The 22,673-nt window shown below is 33.6% G+C and overlaps 3 protein-coding genes across 3 annotated transcripts in view; 2 read left to right on the forward strand and 1 right to left on the reverse strand.

Annotated features, from left to right (window-relative positions):
• LOC18044104 (phosphoacetylglucosamine mutase) overlaps positions 1–4,947 on the forward strand; it is a 5,403-nt gene extending 456 nt beyond the window's left edge. Inside the window, exons 2-9 of the mRNA XM_006436745.2 lie at positions 171–433; positions 1,246–1,365; positions 1,508–1,650; positions 1,748–1,996; positions 2,465–2,877; positions 2,956–3,131; positions 4,032–4,128; positions 4,516–4,947. Coding sequence (XP_006436808.2) covers positions 171–433; positions 1,246–1,365; positions 1,508–1,650; positions 1,748–1,996; positions 2,465–2,877; positions 2,956–3,131; positions 4,032–4,128; positions 4,516–4,670 — 1,616 coding nt within the window. The 3' untranslated portion in view covers positions 4,671–4,947. The remainder of the gene's footprint in view (positions 1–170; positions 434–1,245; positions 1,366–1,507; positions 1,651–1,747; positions 1,997–2,464; positions 2,878–2,955; positions 3,132–4,031; positions 4,129–4,515) is intronic.
• A 1,810-nt stretch (positions 4,948–6,757) lies between these two features.
• On the reverse strand, positions 6,758–7,958 carry LOC18044105 (transcription factor MAMYB). Its single transcript, XM_006436746.2, has one exon. It carries the CDS (start codon positions 7,919–7,921, stop codon positions 6,953–6,955), a length of 969 nt encoding a protein of 322 aa, XP_006436809.1. The 5' UTR covers positions 7,922–7,958; the 3' UTR covers positions 6,758–6,952.
• A 6,002-nt stretch (positions 7,959–13,960) lies between these two features.
• LOC18044108 (BUD13 homolog) lies at positions 13,961–19,423 on the forward strand. Its single transcript, XM_006436749.2, has 9 exons — positions 13,961–14,215; positions 14,719–14,949; positions 15,044–15,944; positions 17,042–17,106; positions 17,214–17,275; positions 17,541–17,644; positions 18,096–18,168; positions 18,441–18,621; positions 18,862–19,423. The coding sequence occupies exons 2-9, from the start codon at positions 14,739–14,741 to the stop codon at positions 18,945–18,947; spliced, it is 1,683 nt and encodes a 560-aa protein (XP_006436812.1). The 5' UTR covers positions 13,961–14,215; positions 14,719–14,738; the 3' UTR covers positions 18,948–19,423.
• The last annotated feature ends 3,250 nt before the right edge of the window (positions 19,424–22,673 follow it).

Raw genomic sequence — 22,673 nt, forward strand, 5'->3', positions numbered from 1 at the left:
ATTTTCAAATCCCCCTTCCCATTTTTCCCCCCCCCCGGGGGGTTTTCTAAAAAATTTGTTTTTACCCCCCCAAACCCCCCCCCCCCCCCTCCCCCCCCCCCCCCAAATTTCCAAAAACGACGCCGCCTTTCATTTCTGACTTCATTCATATTTTTGCTTTTTGTTCTCAGGAGTGAAGCTGTCATACGGTACGGCTGGGTTCAGAGCAGATGCGTCGATCCTCCAATCAACGGTCTACCGCGTTGGGATATTGGCGGCTTTAAGGTCGCTAAAGACACAGTGCGTGATCGGGTTGATGATCACCGCTTCACACAACAAAGTCACTGATAATGGCGTCAAAATCGCCGACCCCAGTGGCGGCATGCTCTCTCAAGACTGGGAACCTTTTTCCGATCAACTCGCCAATGCGCCCGATCCCCAATCTCTCGTTTCGGTCAGTAGTAGTTAGTACATCACTCACATTTTCAGCAATTGTTTTGATAATTTATACGTGTTTTGCGTTTCATCTTCATAGCCATTGCCTTTATTGCAGCATTTGAATTAGCTTATATGAGTTACTATGACTAAAGTAATAATGTTCATCAATCACCTGACTGATTTAATATTTCACAACAACTAGTGATTCATTTCCAATGTAGGTGTGGGATTAAAAGGGATTATTATTATTATTTTTTCCTCTTTTGGGTTTTTGGTAAACCGAGATAGCAAAATCAGGTTTATGTTGCATTGTTGTATTTAAAAGCATGCTGAATGATTCTTGTCTTATGAGACTAAAGGAGTCGTTGTCAAAACACGATGTTCTCCTACTGATTTAATTATAAGCAAACTGGGATTTGGGCCAATAAGATGGTGATGATGAAATTTTTTTTTTTTTTGGCATAAATGTGCTTGGACATGAGATGATATGTGAGTTTCATATATTGTGGAGAAGCCAAGTATGGGCATTTCTAATTTTTAGCCAATAGGATGATTTTAGGGAAAATTTTTCTTCTGGCATAAATGTGCTTGGACATGACTAGAAAGTTCCATGTTTTGTGGGGATGGGCATTGTGTTTGCTTTTAATTTTGAGCCAACAGGATGATTTTGATGAAAATTTTTCTTTTGGCATAAATGTGCTTGGACATGGCGACAGAGTTTCATGTTTTGGGGAAGCCAAGTATGGGCATGTGTGTGTTTTAGGTTTTTCTTCTATTGCATGATTTGAAAGTTCATGGAAGTTACTTAATATGTGTCCTTTTTAGTAGTTGATTGAAGAATTTGTGAAGAAGGAGAAGATCCCCTTTAATGGAAAACATCCAGCTGAAATATTGTTGGGAAGGGACACAAGACCTAGTGGTGAATCTCTTCTCGAAGCTGCTAAACAAGTAATAAGTCCTTGTTGACTTAAAATTGTGCAATGCAATCTTACTCCTTTTTTTATATATTTTTCCTTTTTTTTTTTGGAGAGAGGTCAGGACAGAGTGTCTAGTTTTATGTATTTGACATTTGTTTTATATTCAATCAAAGGGAATCAGTGCTGTTGTTGGAGCTGTTGCCCATGACATGGGAATTTTAACAACTCCACAGCTTCACTGGATGGTTCGTGCTAGAAATAAGGGCTTGAAGGCGACTGAATCTGATTATTTTGAACAGCTTTTGAGCTCATTCAGGTTAATTTGAGCTATCATTTAATTAATAGTTAGGGTTCTGATGAATTCTATTTCCACTCTGCATTGTATAACCAGAGTTCTTTCATTGATTTGTCAGGTGTTTAATGAATTTGATCCCAGATAGAGGTACTAGCAATGAGACTGAGGACAAATTGATTGTGGATGGGGCTAATGGTGTTGGGGGAGAGAAGCTTGAAGTGATTAAGGAAAAGTTGAATGAGTTGGATATTGAGGTTCGTAATTCTGGAAAGGAAGGAGGTGTACTCAATGAAGGGGTTGGTGCTGATTTTGTGCAGAAAGAGAAGGTTGTTCCGCATGGATTTGGTTCAAACCATGCTGGGATAAGGTCAGCTATCTCTCCATTTATTTGATAGGAGAATTAGTCTCCATTTCTTGTTGGACAACAGGGGCATCCATTTTTAAAAGTTGCTTTGATTACCTGCATGCGTGAACCGTGCTATTTTTTTGGGGGAATTATTGAAAGTGCTATAGTGAGATCTATATAATAATGTTAAAATTTCATGTTCATAGTTTAGAATAGTGAAATACATAGCTAATATTCATATTTATAATACCTATGGGGATAAGCTGTTTGGATATGGTGGCTGTGTGTGTGTGTGTGAGCATTGTCCGTGGCATTTCTTGTAGCTTCCCTTTAGTAAAAGCTAACCATTATGGAGGAGATGTTGAATTTTGAATTACTATTTCCATAATTCCATAATTTATACTATACCAGTTTAGCTTGTGCACAGAGTATTTTGTGAACAAGTTTCTTGAGAGGAGACTAACTGCATGGATGGATCTAGCTTTTCAGGTGTGCAAGTCTGGATGGAGATGCTGATCGACTTGTCTATTTTCTTGTGCCACCAAATAACTGCAGCAAGATTGATCTTGTTGATGGCGACAAGATATTATCTTTATTCGCTGTATTCATCAAGGAGCAGCTAAGTATCCTCGAGGAAGATACAAAAGGAAGTAATAATTACAAAGCTCGTCTTGGTGCTGTACAGACAGCTTACGCGAATGGGGCATCCACATATTACCTCAGACACTTGGGCCTTGAAGTTGCTTTAGCACCAACCGGAGTGAAATTCTTACATGAGAAAGCTGCTCAGTATGATATTGGGATCTATTTTGAGGCTAATGGTCATGGCACCATCTTGTTTTCAGAACATTTCTTATCTTGGTTAGAGGACAAAAATCAAGAGCTTTCTTCCACACATGAAGGTTTTTATTGATGTAGTCTTTCCCAATGGTGAGCTGATATGACTGTCATAGAGCTTAAGTTGGGTAATTATGTTTCAGGTTCTGAACAGCAAAAAGCTGCTTTGAGACTTTTGGCAGTTAGTAAGTTGATCAACCAAGCTGTTGGAGATGCTTTGAGTGGTTTGCTCTTGGTGGAGACTATTTTGCGACACATGGGGTGGTCAATACATCAATGGAATGCGCTTTATCAGGATCTACCTAGTAGGCAGCTTAAAGTGAGTTTCCTTATATGATATTATCTCATTCTGCCGTAGACACCATCTCTTGTAGAAATAAGTGAAGCGATTTAACTCTAGAATCAGTTCCATTATTCTTAAATTTAGAGTCTTCTACACTTTCAACTGGGAGTTGAATACTGTTCCTCTCCCTTTCCCTTGTCTTCCCTTCCGCTCTACATCCTATTTAAATTATCAAGCCATACAGCAATCCTAATAGGCAAGAGTGAGCTTAAACATCATTTTTCTTTAATTGGTGAGATGATGTTTTATTGTATCCTTTTAAGTGCGTGTATTAAGTGTTCTGCAGTAGCATTTATGGACAAGATTAAAGAGTTGCTATGAATAGGGTCAGTACAACTTGGTTCCTCTTGATGGTGACTTCAAGTCGATGGATTATTGGGAAGTGTGGGTCTGTGATTTATCACGAGCAATAGTTCAAGTGATCTATAAATATACATTTACATTTTCAGCTCAACCTCTTAACAAACTGCGACTTCCTTTAAAGAAACTTCTAGTAAAATCATGAGCCAGAATTTGTTAAATTTGTCCAGTCACAGTAGTGTGGGCTGCTTAAAGTTTTAAATACAGCTTATGCTTCGATGTTCACTGCTGCCATTCATAGATATTTTTTACTTTTTCCCTCACAATTCAAGCATAGGCCCTCTCCAAATAGTTGCAAGTTTCTGGGGCTGATGTTCCAAGATTTTTTATCTTCTTTGATTGTTTTATTGTGTTATCCATTGTCTTTTCCCATTATATTTTGGTGCTAAATAAGGTAAATCATTCATGATGTAGCTTAATCGGCAGTCCATATGATAACTACCTTTTTCCCTTGTCCTTTTTCTCCTTCATCTTAAAAAGTTGATTATGCTTTCACTTATATTCCTTGATTTTCAGGTTAAAGTTGGGGATAGAACCGCTGTTGTTACAGCAAATGCAGAAACTGTAGCTGTGAAGCCCCCAGGCATTCAAGAAGCCATTAATGTTGAAACTGGTAAATGAAGTATCACTCAGTCTTGAATTTTTAAAACTGAAATTTTGTGTAATAATCTTTGCTTATCAATTATCTTAAACGTCCATAAATTCATTGATTATCTATAACATCCAAATATTTCGTCAACTTCAATTGGACTAACTTTGTACATTATCTGAATTTATGTGAAGAAAGTGAAGGCAGAAAGTAATTCCACAGATTCCTTGAAATGTTGAAACTGTGTAATGTGCTGTTTTGTTAAAAGTTGCATTTATATATGTAGATATGATCCTCCCACAACAATTTTAATAATGTGATAGAACTTATTAATCATGATGTTATTAGTTTCCCCTAATCTTTTGAGATACCAGCCATATATAACCACGAGGATTTTTATTTTTGATGCAGCAAAATATCGTAATGGCCGATCTTTCATACGGCCGTCGGGCACTGAGGATGTCGTACGTGTATATGCAGAGGCATCCACACAAGAAGCAGCAGACAAGCTTGCCAACTCTGTAGCCGAACTTGTAGATCGGTTCCTAGGCTTCAGAAGCTCCTAGTGTCTGGTCTTCTTTCACTGACTAAACATGGCTAATTTGAATTGCAGATTTCATATCTTTGATCGATCATTGTGAATGATATTAATGATTTAGTCCTGTAATTTTTGCTTTTTTTTTTTCTAAATTTGATTTGAGGATCCATTAGTAGTGCAAATGCATGAATGGAAGATCACTGGAACAGATAGGTGCAAATGTTAAATGCTGCATTGTATTTCAAGCTGAGTTTGAAACTGAGACAGTTTTGCATACATGCGAATGAATGTGTCAACATTATGCAGGATTACTTCCCGAAATGTGCTTAGACATCCAGATAAGTGCCATAATTTAGATTTTGTCAGATTATTTTCCTCCATATTAGGATCAAGAATTATTAGTCGGCGTGCTAAGTGAGATCAAATACAATAACCATGAACTTTCATTTGTATGATTGAAAATGTAAACTCTTTGGTTCAGCATTTCATCCAACTATCGTTTAATATTATTGAAATTCTCTCATATTTGTGCTACATATAATTAATATTAAAAATTACATTAATTTCCCAAGTCATCACCCAAATTCAATCAATGTCCGCAACACAGCATCTCATCTAATACCAGCATCGCCACCATAGAAAAAGAAGAAGAAAGTTGTTGGAAGCCAAAATAATAATAATAATAATAATAATAAGAATAAAAAAATTGGGGGCAAAAAAAAAAAAAAGAAAGAACAGAGGATCAAGAATTCACATTCTCTTATTCCCCATAAGCATGCCTATCCAGTTGTCACGGGGTGATAGTTTTGCGCAGCAAGTTCCCGTGCGGCACTTGAGCGACCTCAGCGTGTGAGTTGCCAAGTAAGCCTAGATTACTCCCTAAACAAGCCAAGCACACACACTTGGAGAAAATGTTAAGGGAAGTAAGAGTGGAATGGCCAAAGATGATTGTATTACACTTTGAATAATTACAAGAGTGTTTGTACAAGAGAGCTTGAGAGCTAGTGTGCTAGGTGTGTTGTGTGGGTGTGTTGGTGGTTGTGTGAATGATGGGTGCTCACCCATATTTATAGGGGGTGGAATGCCTAAATCTAGAGAATTCTATTACAAGTGGCAAAACACTAAGGGACCCAAGTGGTGAGTCCTAGAAAGTTCTAGTGAATGGATAATATGTAGAGAGTTCTAGACCCTTGGGCCTTGGTTGACTTTGGGCCTTGGTGGGGGTTTTGCTAAGTGCACCCCAGCTAGTTAGTTGTCTTGGTGGCCCAATTTCTAAGTTAACCCCCACTTATAAGTATATCCGTCTTGAGTGCCAAGCGAGCCCGTGACACAGTGCTGTCATGATACTCAAAGTTGAAAAACAAACACCCGAAAAAAGCCAATGCTGAGCTTTCACACACAGTGACTTAATTTGTGGCCAATGAAAAACTCTTGAGCCTTCTTGCAATAGTTCAATCAATCAATAAAACACGAATATCGGGCTACTTCTGCACATCTGAGCATAACTACAGCTGCTTCTTATAACTACCTTTGCCTTTGAGAGAGGTATGATCACTTTCCAACAACTAAAGATTACTTATTCTCTCAATACATAAATGGTTGAAACTTGAAACAATTACAATGGCTGTCATTGTATATAACATATTGGCAACTCATTTAAAACTATTCTACGCACACAAACAATAGTTTTTGTTTTTGAATTACTGATATGTATTGTCCAATTAGAGGTATATTAATATTTACATCAGATAAATATTGGGACTAACTACATCTATTCTATCATAGCACAAGCCAAATATCTACCAGAGAGATATCTGCCCCACCCACAAACCAGTGGGAGGCCCCTTAACCACAGCTTTCACACATGTGAGGTGTGTGCATATGTGTGAGCTGCAGCCCACCACTCAAGTAAAGGCTAAGTCACATAGTTTAGAAACACTATAAATGACTATATCCTCAATACCAATGGTGTTAGCCTTGTAACCTTTCAATTTCCCGTAGAGGCATGATACGTATGGATCAAAGATCAACTTCTCCATCAATGGTTAAAGAGTTTATAAAGAGAAAAATGTTTGAAAAGTATAAATCTCACAACTCATAATATTTCATCAAACCGCTAATTTCCATTACAATGTGTCAAGTTTGTCGTATTACAACAACGTGTCAATCAATTTCATGTCATATTGAATTGTCAACAAAACATGAATGAACTCAGAACATGATCAAGTAAATTCAATAATACCGATTTCTAAAATAAGCAATAAAAAGAGGGCAAACCATCATTTTTGCCTCCATACCAGATACAATCTCCTATGCCTCATCACCAGCTTTCGAGCTCCGGAAATCCCTCTTCAAATCGGAAAACCTCTTCATACAAGCTGCCTTGGACCTCCCCGGCACAGCAGCCGCAATCTTCTCCCACCTCAGAGGAACGTCCTTAGGGAATGCTTTCAATGCATTAAGCAATGCGATGTCCTCACCAGCACTCCACACTCCTCCTCCTCCTCCAACAACAACATTTTCTTGGCTCTCTTTCTTACTGTCTTCACAATTCTCTTGAACAACTCTCATATCTATTGCTTTCCTATTCTTCAAGAATTGATTGTACGAATCACTATCATCAATCTTTTTCTCTCCTAATTCTTTAGCTTTCTTAATCACACTCTCCACTCGATGCCTCCCGTTAAAAGCCTCAGCAATCACCTCCCACCTCTTCGGCTTCCCCACTGGATTCTTCACCATCTGCTTCTTCAAAATCTCAATATCCTCTTCATTCCATTCCTTTTCCTCCTCACTTTTACGCTGCAAGACTTCAACTTTCTCGCCTTTTGACTCATTCCCAATTGACCCATTCGAGTTTTCAACAATCGGAACCGAACCAGGAATAAAATCCGGGGACTTATTAGCTAAAGATCGGTTCTTTTGCGGCTTTTGAAGCTTTTTCTCGATGTTTGGATCTGGGATAGGAGGGGTTTCAACTATTGGGCCGTGACCGACGCGAGTGTGACCGCCAGTGAGGTGAGAGGGAGCGAAGGGGCCAATGAAGAGGGAAAGTGAGAGCCACAAGAGAAGGGATTGGAAGGGCTCGCTGCTTTGGAAGAAGAAGAAGGCGACGAAGATGAAAAACGAAGAGATTGTTAATGTGATAAAGACAGAAAGCTTTGTGGGTTTTTGATGGATGTTGTTATTATGATTGCTCCCGTCGAGTGAAGATGATGACGGCTGTGGACGCGATTGAAAGAGGAATCTTGGCCTGGCGTCTTCATCTAGGAACTCCATGTCCGCTTTGTTTGTTTCTTCAGAGTTCTGAAGCCGAATGGGAATATGAATATCAAAATCTATTTATTTTTAATTATATTTATATCCAAAATTTGTTTGGACAATTTCATAAGGTATAATAACCCCTACATCCATGAGTTTTAACTATTGCTGATATACACCCTTACATTTTGATATGTCATCAAACCCCACAAATTCGTTAAATTTTATTGTTTTTTTTTTAACATAATTTGAACGAAATATGAGTATGAATTGATGACATATCGAAACTTGTTAATATGTATATTTGTTCTAAACTAATGGATATAAGCCGAAAATTTAAGGATACATTTTGTATTATATATTTAATTGGTGTTTTATATCCATATTTTAAAAGCGATATTACCAAAATTAAAAGCTCAATACATATAGAATTACAGGGTTCAGCTATGTTGCAATGGTTGTAAGGTACCTTAATTTTTGTCGTTTGTGATTTAACTAATGTAAAATTTAATAGAACACTTTATATTCTATTTTATTCATAAAATATTAACAAATATTATGATACATTTTACTTACATATACTATTAAAATTCTATTTAACACCTTATACTCTTTTTATTTATTATTTTCATAAATATTAAAGTATTTATTTGTTTACATCCAACACTAATATCAACAAAAAGAGAACAATACCCTTAAATTTATAAACTAAAAATAAAATTTTAGATATGGAGCCAGCAAGTTTAAGGGACTCCAAATCCAAGATTGTGACTCTCTGTTGGTGCCTTTGACTACAAGTAACGCCATGCCATTGGCAGAAGTGGATGGATTCATTCCACGAGCCTAAAGCACCAAGAGGGTCATGGGTGATCTTGGACTTGAATTCAAGCAAGGCTAGTCGATCTGTCTCGTTCCCGACAACTTCAGAAGCCCTTACACCAAGGATTTCTGGAATTAGAATGGCGTGGAAGCTAAAGCAGAATACAAGGACAGCATACGCAGCTAAAAAAGAGCAAGGGCAAGGCACTCTTATGCTCATGTTGAATGGAAAATTTTTATCTCGGAGTTGCAGGTAAATGGTGGAATGGGTTTGTCAAAATTTAAGGTTCAACAATCAAGAATATAGACAAATGTATTCACTCAGCAGGGCTCTATCTGTAATTATTATTATGATAATAATGTAACATTCATAATTTTGTCAAACAGCTTTCGGAGGGTTTAATATTCATTACGTTCATAAAAATCTAAAGTTCATAATTTTGTCAAACAGCTCTATCTGTAATACACGTGACTTGTTCTGGGAAATTTCCCAGCCAAAGAACTTGCTTGTCAAAATCTAAAGCAGCCTTAGCTAAATAGTGAGCAATAGAATTACAGCTCCTAGAGACATATGTAATTGAGGCCGATGTCTGGACTTTCATTTTTTCTTGAATCTCTGCAATTCTCCACGAAATTTCAGCCTTGCTGCTCTTCTTACTTAAGGCTAGTTCCACCACTTCCTTGAGATGGGATTCCCTGGACTGCTGCAGCAACAACTTTGCCTCAGCAATTTCTAATAACTGCTCACAGCCCTGCTTTTTGTTTTGAGACATTGATGGCCGCATCAACATTAACTTTGAACCACCCATTTGGAGGAGTAGTTCATTCCAACTTTCTGTTCTTGCTGTGCTCTGGAATGGCTTGGGCATTTGGGATTTAATTCGTCAGTAGGACTCCACTATAGCTCCTGCTCTAGCAAAAGATTGCTTCGGATCTTCATCCTTCCCTTAAAAAACAAAACGATTTCTGGAATACCAGATAGCCCAGCACACAGCAACAAAAAACTCCAGATCCTTCTTTTTTCTCGTCAAAGCTACATCTTGAATCACACTTAACATGTCCTAAAGAGCCAACTGTTTAACTTCCTATTGTGAAAATTTTAATATACTCGCAAGCGCACGAATCTAGAAATGGAATAGTGGTAACGAGGTCGATCCCACAAGGATTGTTATAAATTGAAAAGTCTAATTTAAATTTAAAATTAATATTAATCCTAACCTAATTGAGCAAATCGAGTTTTAAAAGAAATTAAACTAAGAAAACAATTAAAGTAAATGAGATTTCAATAAGATAAAAATTACCAAGGTTTCAGAATCCACCACTATTCAACTAATAATTATCTAATTATTAATTAATCCTCAATTTTAGAGTGACAACTCAAAATCAATTTATGTCATCTCATACATATAACAATTAAGCCCAAATAATTAAATCTAATGTAGATTCTTTTTCTGCTTGATAATATGATATCTAAGCATCCCATGTAAACATATTGAATAACAAAGAGTCAAAGTTTTCCTAAGCGTTCTATGTAAATAATTTAATGAAAGATATAGAATCAAAAATAATCATGTATAAACTTTATAGATCCAAGCATAGATTTAATTGAATATTGATCCTAACAATCAATAATGAATGACAAAATTAGTGAAAAGATTTTAATAACACCGAACTAATCATGTGAAAAAAAAAATCATAATCATAAAAAAACATATATAGAGAATTAATTAAATAAAAAGATAATTATTTCATTGAATATGATTTTATCATTAACCTCAGTATAAGAAAATTAGTTAGACATACTTGAATTGGGAGAAACAAAACAAATAAAATCAGTCATGGAGAAGCCGAATTGTTGCTGCTCTTCCCTGCCGAATCGCGTCTGCGTCCCCCTTTCTTCCTTCCTGGCGGCTGCTCTCTAATTCCTTTTATATTGTAACGCCACCACAAAATCCTCAAGTCAAAACGATTTTCAAACAAGCCAAGCACACCCAACTTTAAGCCTATGCACGTGAAGCCCACTTGAAATTAATGGTCAATGCTATTCCAACTATGCACGTGAGATGCACAAGCCAATTATTCTCCATTAAGCATCTTTTTTCCTCTTTTCTTTTATTCTTCACAAGCGGCAATTATTTCCATAAACTCTAATTTGTTTCCTTTTTAAGCTCCCTTTCATGAATTACTTCCACAAATTAATTTGATCTTTAATACAGTCCAGTTATTATTTTTTATGTATTTTTCATCCATAATCTCTAATTATTTCCTTAATCAATAAAATAACTCAATTAATTAAAAAAAAAAAAAAAATAACTAACAATTATATAATTAAAAATAAAATATGTATATAAATTATGCCCAACTTCCTCATCAAGATCTGTCAATTTCCAAATCCTCCTCGCTGCTTTGCACTCCACTAAAGCATGGAAAACATCCTCACCGCTGCACTTGCACCTTTGACAAAAGGAATCCGACACTACTTTCCTCCTCCATAGATTATGCATTGTTGGTAACAATTCTTTCCGTCCTTGATGACCAAGATCAGTCAGTAATTGGTGCCGGAAATCACCTTAGTCTCACCCTTCCCCATGCTCTTGAACTTGAACTCGTTCTTTGACTGTTTTTTTGTACTCATCACCGCAAACCGCCCGTTCTCTGTCACGTGTGGCTCGTTGAGGTCTTCTTTCGACTTCCATCCCCCAACTAAGACTCCTTTACGATCGCCGGCGGCCAGGAGAGGGATTGTTGCCGTGGCTTTTCACGACCACAAAATACGTAATCCCTGCACCTTATCCATTTTCTTCTGACACTTGTCAAGAAGGATAATTTTGTACTTTTAAGATTTATAAACAAAATATAAATAAAATTAGTGCAAGGTGTTCAAGTAAATTTAACAGCATTTAAATTTAGGGTGAGCATGGGTTGGTTTTGTTTGGATTTTAAGTTAATTTAAACTAAATCATAAAATTTTGGACCCAACCCAAACTAATCTAAATATTTTTAATTTAAATTAAACCAACTCATTTGGGTTTGGTTTGGGTTTGGATTGAATTTTATAATCAAAATATTTTTTTATTTTAATAAATTTAATTATATCAAAATTATAATAATAATAATTAATTATTAAATTAATATTAAAATATGAAAAATATATTGTGGATAAAAAATTAAAAAAAAGAATTAAATTAAACTCCAATGACAAACTTCCATGAACATGACATAAACAAATAAATTAAAAGAAAAAAAATAAAATTCGATGATCAATTGAGTCCACTCCTTCACCAATAAATAAATAACTAAAAAAGAAAAATTATAATGTTTGATCTAAACTCTGTTTTTGTATTTGATAATCATAAGAATAATATTAATTCAAAGCCATCGCCTCCGTTGATATATTTGATCCAACGGAGCATGGTCATATGATTAAATTTAAATTGCCCATTTTAGTGCAGTTCAGTTTGTTCCGACTTGAGCTGAACTGATTAAATTTAATAAGATTATAAATCGAACTTGACCGAATTGAAATCGGTCTGGTTCTAGATTGGAGTGGTTCATAAATTATTTTAACTTAAAAATATTAATTCTTTCTAGTTATCTAGCTCTAAGTTAGTTTTTTTTTTTTTTTTTTTTTTGCGTCTAATTCATTGAATAGATTTTTTTTTTTAATTTATAAACGGAATCAAAATTGTCGGTTCAGTTCATTCGATTCCTCGATTTTTTTGCTGGCATCTATTGGTTAGGACCACCTTCATTTGTTATAAATTTAATAGAAAATGGACAGTTAATGGTGCAGGTGAAAAAGGACATTATACAAAGGGGATTAAAAAAAAAAAAAGCAAAGGATGTTCTTTTTACTTCAGGATTAATAGAGATTCAGGGATTGTAGTAATACATTAGTTTAAATTAAATAAATGATTACAACATAGACGAACATTGGTAGTGTAGAGAAAAAAAAAACAATTAGTTAGCTTAACAATTAGAGGAACATTGAGGTGGATTGTAGTAATTCTTGGCCCATGGGTTAACCACACCCAAACCATTATAAAATGGTTTCATACATAAAAACTCAAATTTAATTCATTTACATGATTTACCTAACTCAAACTAATTTATTTGGTTTGGGTTTGGATAAATCCATGGGTTGTGGGTTTATGCCCACCCCTAATTTAAATCATAAAAGACAAAAGTTAGGGTACGGTACAACTGTTGCAACGTAGCCGAGTCCAGAATTATACTCCTCAAACAATATATTTACAAATAAATTAACTCCATTTCTTATGAGAAAAATGAAAAAATAGAGAGAAAGAAATTTGTATTATATATACTTGAAGGAAATTAATGTAAAATTTTTACAAAAAGAAAAAATTTATTTGTTACAATAAAGTGGGAGATGAGACATGAGCGATGGTAAATTTAATAAAATAAAAAAATAATTCAAAATGTGGACTCGGATGGGAGCCTCACTATTTTCAGAATCTTCTCTCATGTTCTTTAAAAATAGAGAACGGTAATTCAATGTTCTCCACTTCTCTTTGCAAAATCTAAAAATCGAAAATACTTTATTCTTTAAATTTTGGGAAATTTGTAATCTATCTCCAAATAAATTGACATTTTACACCGCGTCCTCAAAAAATTTGACTGTTGCACTGCGCCCCCAATTTTGTTATTTTCTCAGTTAAGTTTAACGGTGGAGGGGTAAAATTAGAAGTTCATTCCTTAAATTAATTTTAATGGGAATTCTCTTTATTGCATTTGAAATAAAAATCTTTAAAAAAATTTTTGTCATACAGAGGGGTATTTTTGTCATTTAATTAAAAGTTAAACGGAGCCGTTAGAAATAACTGAAAAATTAACGGAATTGGAGGCGCGGTGCAACACGATATTTTTTTTGGGTGCGCGGTGTAAAATGTCAATTTATTTGCGGGTAGGTTAAAAATTTTCCTTAAATTTTTACTTTATTACTATTAAATAGACCCATCGAACATATTTTCTTAATTTTCATTCTTGTAAAGCGAAAAATAGCATATGGAAAAAAAAAAGTATCAAACACACCCTAATCGTTTTATTTTTATTTGAATTTGATTTAGGTTAACTATTGATTTAACCATTATATCCTTTTCTTAGTAACAATGACGGCGAAATTTGAACGGTTAGGTATGATTCGATGATATGTCGAACCTTATGATGCAGATTGCAGGCCGAAAATAACCCATTTCATAATAATAACTATATTTAATTTTTTAAAATCGGTGGACAAAACCGTCTTTTCAACCTATTTCAGAGAAAGCGATGCCTGTCTTTCGACGTCTCCAGCTCTCTGGTTCTCTTTTGAATCTGCCGCTGAGGCAAATTCAATTAACGCAACAAAAGAAAGCTTGTGCTCTAGAATCAATTTCCTCACTTCATTTTGCTTCATAGGGTCGTTAAAATCTCCGTCGACTGACGCCGCTAATTCCCAGAACTCATATCGGTTTTGGTCTGCAAATATATTTTGTAAGTGGGCTCAATTTATTTATTTATTTATTTTAAGTTTATGAGAGTGATGATAAAAAGAATCAAGCTAACTCAATTTCGGGTTGAAGAGTAAATATCTTTGTTAGCAGCAAGTGAAGGAAGGAGAGAACTTGTCAAACAAGACCAAGCAATTTTGATTTTCTTTTACTTTTTGAACCTAAGATTTTGTTTTAAGGGGGGAAAATTTTTAGCTAATTCAATTTGAAATATGAAAAACTTTAAGCTCTTCACGACTTAAACTTATCCCATTCAATATTAAAAAAAAAAAAAAACCAACCCTAGCTGTTCATTTATCAAAAAGAATGTATTTATGCTGTCAGTTATTTAGTTGTAGTGTATATTTCATAAGTTAATCTGGGTTTCTTGTTAATTGAAGCTTGTGTGGTTGGTTCTGTTTATATCTATTGTCAGTGTTCATTGTTGATTGATAAGCGGTTGTAAAATTTGTGATATCCTGTTATCTCATAAATCCTGATTACCAGGAAGTTGGTTGGGTTGAACAATGGCGGGAACAAAGTCACTGAAAGACTATCTTAAAAAATATGAGAGTAACAGTAACGAAGAAGAGAAGAAAAAGAAGAAGAAGAAGAAGAAGAAGATGATGAAGAAAACAGATTCTACGCATGCTGCAGGAGTTCTAATTGTTGATGAAGATCCTGTTTGGCAAAAACCTGTAAATCTTGAAGAAGAAGATGATGGGAATGATTCAGCTGGTAAAGAACTCAATTGTTGTTATCTTTTCTATTTTTAATCTTCAACTGGGGCTATTCTTTATTATGTTAATGTTGTTGCATCTTTGTGTAATAGATGAAGAGAAGCCCCAAGTTGATGAGGACATCGAAGTGAAGCGAATGAAGCGGCTGGAGCAACTTAGGTTGAGAAGACCTTATAATGGGATAGCGGAGGATGGCAGCGGCTGGGTTTCACTTGATACTCTACCCCCGGGCTCACAGAAACCAGATTCTGATATGTCCCCCCCTCGTAAACAGAGGACTCGTAATGACAGTCCTTCACCGGAACCTGAACCAAGGCCACCAGCTTCTGCAAGAGATACTACTGATTTATCACCTCCACAACAATGGCAGAATCGCCGTGATACTTCATTGCATGATTCTGACCCAAAATCTGCTCATTCCTGTGGTTTGAATTCTGATCTATCTCCACCACATAAACGACGGGCTGGAAATGACTCACCTTCTCCAGAACTCAGAGAGAAGCCTGCCAGAGAAAGTTCCGATTTGTCTCCTCCAAGGCAGCGGCGGAGACGATATCATACCCCATCACCTGAACCCGAGCAAAAAATTGGAAAGTCCAGAGGATTGGATTCTGATTTATCTCCGCCTCGGAAACGTAGGGCTAGGAATGACACACCTGAACTTGAACCTGGTCTTAAACCTGCAGGAGAGGATGCTGACTTGTCTCCTCCACGTCAGCCACGGAAACACCACAATACTCCATCACCTGAACCTGAAATTTCTGTTTCTAGACGAGTTGAACGGGGCTCCTCTAATCGAGGCAGTGATCTCTCTCCCCGGCGGAGAAATAAGAAGGATCCCACTAGTGGTAAACCTGGATTGCCTGTGGTCCCTGACCTTTCTCCACCTAGGAAGATTCAAAAAGATGAAAAGGGGATTCAAAGAACAGGATTAATTACTGGAAAAGATATCAGTGAAGAAATTTCTAATAGAAAGAAGGAGGATTTGTTGAGGTAATTTACTTATATAACTTAAAAACTGAATTCCTCTTTTCTTACCATCTTGCTTTGTCAAATTTCTGGTTAATCAACCAGACTTTTTTGTTCACATCTTTTCAGGGTATCATTTCATAATCACATGAATCTGTGGAATGTATGAATGTTTACCGTCTAGTTACCAGTCTTCATTTCATTTTCTTATTTAATAGACTTGAATAGATAACCTCACAACATCTGAACTCTCCCTCTTCCTTTACCCTTTAGCCCAAGGGTACTTACCAGTTCTCTTCTCAGGCCTGGACTTTGGTCAGTAGTGTTTTTTATTTTTTAATTTTTTTTTTTTGTGAGAAACTTTTATTATATGCCATTGAAAATGCTACAAGACCTTAAGATCTAGCTGCAACTGGGTGTTGATGGCTATATTATAGCAAGTATTGTTTGACCTTCTTATGATTATTACTTTGGTTGTTATAAAGGATCTCTGTGTAGTCATCGCTTTAATTGTTAAAAGTTTGTTTTACATGCTGACTAAGAAGCTAACTGTATGATTGCCCACCTCAGATTAGGAAGGGTATATAGACGATCTTTTTAAGATGGGTGGTATTTCCATGTTGATTGGGCTTACCAATAACCTGCATTTTCTATTTAGTTTAGATAAAGGTTTGAGAGTTTTATGTCTTATATACTGGAAACAAATATATATGCTTTTATTTTTCTTTTCATTTGTTTTCTTTATATTTTTATTGTACTGAAAACATTTGAAGTGGTTGATATGTGAAATTCAAAATTATCAATGGTTTACAATTTCAAGCATTTGTAACTTTGAATTCTATTTATTATTATGTAATTCAAAACTGTTCCTCAGTGCTGTTTCTAGATTTATCTGGGATAAGATAAAGGGAGAAGGGAGAACTGGTTACTAAATTACATAGTAGTTGCCTTCTATTAATTTGATTGTGCATATCCACTTCCTATTTTGTTTGATCTTGTTCTAAATAATATGATATCTTATTCTAAGAAATTTTGCTAGAAAAAGCAAATAGGATATTTGTCTTATTTGGTGACGCTATCCAACTTGATTGTGTGACTTAAATACATATTTAATTTTGTAGGTTTCAAGAGCTGGATCCTTCTGTAACTGGACTTGGTGCAGAAGCTGTATATCGTGATAAGAAAGGTTAGGAGAAAAGTGATTTTTAAGTTGGTCAATCTTACATGTTTTAATTTATTTTAGGTTTCAGTTTTTCATGCTTTTTGCATTTTTCTTGCCCATTAATTTTACAGGAGGACGCATATCGAAGGAGGTGTATTTGAAATCAAAAGAAAAAAGAAAAGAAAAACCAGAGGTACTTCTTTGGAAATTAACTTCTAAAAGATAATGCTTGTACTTGGGGTTGATTTACGTTGCTTATATTAAAGTTCAAGCTATTTTATGAACGTTCACTGAATCTTTATATAACCAAGTGAGATTTTGAAAGATGTCAAATTATGAGAATGCACAGAAAAAGATATAAGAGACTGATCTACATAATTTTATAGAAAATTTTCTGTTGTTTTTTGCTCTATTGAGTATGAGAGTTGGTTATCAATGGCTGCCTTTCTGTTTGTCAGGAGAAAAAATTGGAATGGGGCAAGGGCTTGGCTCAAAAACAGGAAGCTGAAGCTAGATTGCGCGAATTAGAACTTGAGAAGGAGAAACCCTTTGCACGAACTAGGTAAAATTCATTGTTATTTTCCGACTCATGTCTCATTCTTGTTTATTCTAGTTTTGTAAACGTTTACTGATTTTGTTCATCTTTATTTAATCTTCTGATTCCTTATTCTCCCCCCCCCCCCCCTTCTTGGCCACTTGTTTAATAGAGAATATTCTCATACTAGGTGAAAGTTTTGTTTTCTGATGGTTTTGAAATGCTATTTTGATGCAAGGGTTCGATTCCGGTTTCTCCAAACCCTTGGTGAATTGCAATTTGGTATGGGATGGGGTGCTTGGGCAACTGGAAAAAAACATAAAATAATAGAAAAAATTGATCAAGCAACAATAGTGTTTGCTTTTTACCAATGTGGTTTATAACCATGTTATGCTTGCTTCCTTTATTGTTTCTTAGCCTGTATGCAAATTATTGTTTGTTATCTTTCTCTAATTGTGTATGCATCTTTTCCTTGCAGAGATGATCCTGAACTGGACAAAATAATGAAGGATAGAATAAGATGGGGAGATCCAATGGCTCATTTGGTCAAGGTATTGTAAGTCATATTTGTGGGTTTCAAGCACAATTTTACGCGGAAAAGTGTCTGGTACAGAGGTCATAAAAAATATTAGAAAAAAAAAAAAAAAACAGTTTTCATGTGGACAGTCACCAAGGAACATATAGTATATTTTGGCATCATCATCAATACCAAAGAGCTTTTTAATGCATACCGATTTTTTGTGGGTGAATCAGCATATGTTTTCCTTAGTCTACATATAAATTTAGTGCTGATTTTGTGATATTTCTTTTCATTATGATGTAGAGGAAGCATTCTGAGCCGGTCCTTCAAGACCTAGGAGAAAACGAGAAGATGAAAGAATCGGGGTTTGTAATTCCTCAAGACATTCCTAGTCACAGCTGGATAAAAAGAGGATTAGATGCTGCACCAAATCGATATGGTATACGACCAGGAAGACACTGGGATGGTGTCGATCGTAGTAATGGTTGGTTCACTTCCATTTCATTCTTGCCAGTTTTTTTTCAGTTTAGTTTCCTAGGTTGATAATCTACAATGAATCTGCCTGTGGGTATCATTCTATCTATAATTAAATGTGGTAGTTCAATAATGTGGCCAACTCCCATTCGAGGTCACTCAAATGCAATGACAATAAAAACACAATTATTTAGAGAAGAAATACTTATCTTAAAAATGTGACCGTTTTCTTCTGTTGTGCATCTTGTAGGATATGAAAAACAATTGTTCAAAAGAACGAATGAGAAACAAGCTACACAAAGAGAAGCTTATCTGTGGTCTGTTGCTGACATGTAACTTATGCTTTACCGGCTAGAATTTCTGCCGAGCCAGCTAGAAATGTGCGTCAGTTCAAATGCAGGGTTGTGAGTAGATGCAATGCAATCAGAAGGAATATTTGCATTTGTGTCGATCATTTAATGATGAGGATGTTCGTGGCTTTGAGCTTTATTCAATTGCAGGGCTATCCACACTGCAGCAGTGTTTGGAAACAAAATCAAGTTAGAAAGCAAACTTTAATCCTTTTCTCTAAGAGTTTTTATTTATTATTTATTATTTATTTTTTGCTTCCAACACAAGGATTGATGGATAGACTAGGGCTGTTGAGAATGAATGAGATCAATGAGATCATGTATGTACCAAATCTAAATCAAGAATTGACATTGAGGTCAACTAGATTTGTGATTTTTGTAAGATTGTATTAATGTGATGGCGGGAACCTTTGTGGCTAATTTTGCCAATGTGATTTCTCGATGACAAATTGAAAAATATCTGCTAACATGATGAATGTGGAATTAATTCGGAGGTTGAAATTATCACCCTAGTTTTAAAAATGTTTCAACAGACTATTGTTTTAGAAGGGAAGATTATGTCAGCCGCTTCGAGAATATGAAAAGTGGGAGCCGCCTATGTTGCAACAGTTGCAACATACCACTACTTTTGTCATTTTATAATTTAACCATTGGATCCAAGGCAAGAATGGTAAAAGCAAATCCAACGGCAGGGTGTATTTATTTGGTTTTTTTCATTGTAATCCCTCTTATTTTTTGAAATGCTAGGAAAAAATATTATTATTATTTTATTTATTAGCTTAGTTGTTAAATGATATGAATAAGGAATAAGTATAAAATTTAAGAGAACTTTTATTATTGATATTAGGCAATTACAATGCATGATTTAATACTCGTTTATTTATTCCACAAATTCATAAATATTTCGTAATTTATTAATTATTACTATCATTTTTAGATCTACTCTCATTATTTAAATTTATTAATTATTATTTTTATATTAATTATTAATAAATAAATATAATATAATATAACAAAATAATATTATAATATAATTTATTTTTAATATTATAATTATTATAGTAAAAATAAAAAATAATTTTAATATATTTAATATTTCAATTAAGACAAAAGTTAGCACACTATAGTGAATTATATAATTGACTACAATCTAACTTTAAAACTTCCAAACATAGGTAAGTAATAAATTAATGTGAACAATATTATAACAATATACAATATTATGTTCTAAACACATTCTAATGGTGCGTTTATTAAATAAGAATTAAAATGAACTAGAATTGTAATAAGGAATTTGAATTAAAATAAGTTATTTACTTGAGCTATAGGAATTGGAATCGGAATGAACAACATTCCCATTGATGTGTTTACTTTATTTTATAATTGGAATAGACTATTATAAGTTATTAAAATGCCCTTTGTTAATTGTGTCCCTAATATTATTTGTATATATTATAATTAAACAATAATAATAATAAAACTAAAAATAATAATTATGACAATAATGTTAATTAAAAAAATTAAAAAATTTAACAATAACAATAATAACAACAAAATTAACTGAAATAATAATATTAATAATGATAATAATAAAAATAATAAAAATTATTAATAAGTTTTAATAATAATAATAACAATAATTAATAATAATTAAAATAATAAAGTTAATATATTTTAATAACAATAATTTTAATCATAACAAGATAAATATTAATATTAATGAATTAATTACAGTATAATAACAATTAAAATAATAAAAGAAATAAATTTTAATAATAATAATATAGTAATAATCATAAATAAAAATAATAAAAAATAATAAAATTTAATAGAAATAATCTTATATAATAATAATGATATTAATAATAATAATAAAAAATTAAAATTCTTTTCAAATGTCATTTTATTTCAAAAATGGACTTATATGTAAATGTTTGTTACTTTTTGTGGCTATTGAATTTTCCAGAAAATATAAGGTAGTGTAATATAATCAAACACAAAATGATAAAAGTTGTTGTATGTTGCAACTGTTGCAACATAGGGGGACCCGTGAACAGGGATAGCAATGGGGAGGGGAGGGGAGGGGACCGATCTCCCCGTATCCATTCCTGATATTTTGCGTATGTCCCCGTCCCCTCCCCGTCCCTGTCAGAATTACTTGAGAGAATCATCATCCCCTCCCCGAATAATAACAGGGGATCCCCGGGGGTCCCCGATCCCCGAATAATTAATACATTTTTTTTCAATTTTAAGTTAATCATATTAAAATAAAAAATTCAAATAAAAGTAAAGTTCGAAATATATCTTACATTAATATCTATTACAAAAGTCACATACATTAAATTAGTAAGTAACGCAACATGTAAGGAATACAAACTTCTTTTACAAACTATCATGAACAAATTAATAGTTTAATACAAAATTGTTACAAATAAAATCGAATTTAGATTCAAAATTAACTTTTTCAATGGTGGCGTGGGCACTTTATAAATGTGGACTATTCCCTTTATAACACAATAGTTAAATCGGAGCAAATCAAAAGTAAATATTAGATTAGATTAGATTAGATTAGATATTAACATTGTGATTCACTGTGGGCAATTATAACATCTAAAAATAAATAAAAAATAGATTTAAGTTTAAAATATTTAAAGAATATTAAAATTAAAAAAAAAAGGTTTGGCTAATAGAATCTACTCGATCTTTTTAATGTCCTAAATAAAAATTTAGGACTTTAATTAGTTAATTAGGCCTAAAAGTTTAATAATATAAATATTTTGATATTTTTTATTTTTACCAATATTTATAATTTTATAATTTAAATTTTATTATTTATTTACTAGTAATTTTAAAAAATTAAAATAAAATTAAAAATTAAAATGGGGAAATGGGTAGGGGATGGGGATTCCACCTCATCTCCGTCCCCTCCCCGAATAAGAAATTGGGTAAAAAAATTTCCCCGTCCCCTCCCCAAATAAGAAATTGGGTAAGAAATTATCCTCATACCCTCCCCGAATGAGAAAAATCCCCGAGGATACCCGTCCCCGTGGGGATTTTTGTCATCCCTACCCGTGAAAGTGTATGTAGTTATTACAAATTTTTTTGTAATATTTTAAAATTATCTTAACTTTTAGTCTTATATCGACAAACTACTTTTTCATTATTTTCATTATCCATCATTAAAGAAGCTATTAATCTAAAAAAACATAAAAGAAAAGAATTTATTATAAAAAATTATTTTTTTCCTAGAACTTTTTAAAATATTGTTTTACCTTCTTAAATGAATTTAAAGATGAGAAAGATAGTCTTTATCTTAAATATTTTAATGGTAACTAATGGAATTAATGAAAAAGTAATTGGTTGATATAAAATTAAGACTTCAGGTGATTTTGAGATATCATCATAAACTCATAATAACTATGTATATTTTTAATTTTTTAAGTTGGTTGATGGATAATTTTTCTTTTAAAAGTTAAAGAATATTTTTTTTAAGAATAAATATGTCTTTTGAGTGTGATAAACTCACAATAACTATGTATATTTTTAATTTTTTAAGTTGGTTGATGGATAATTTTTCTTTTAAAAGTTAAAGAACATTTTTTTTAAGAATAAATATGTCTTTTGAGTGTGATGATTCAACTAAATTACTAGTATTTCATTTGAGTATAATTATTAAAAAAAAATGAAACCTTATAACTATTAAAAAGAAAAA

This window comes from Citrus clementina, unplaced genomic scaffold (assembly GCF_000493195.1).
Source record: "Citrus clementina cultivar Clemenules unplaced genomic scaffold, Citrus_clementina_v1.0 scaffold_4, whole genome shotgun sequence".
NCBI classification, from domain to species: Eukaryota; Viridiplantae; Streptophyta; class Magnoliopsida; order Sapindales; family Rutaceae; genus Citrus; species Citrus x clementina.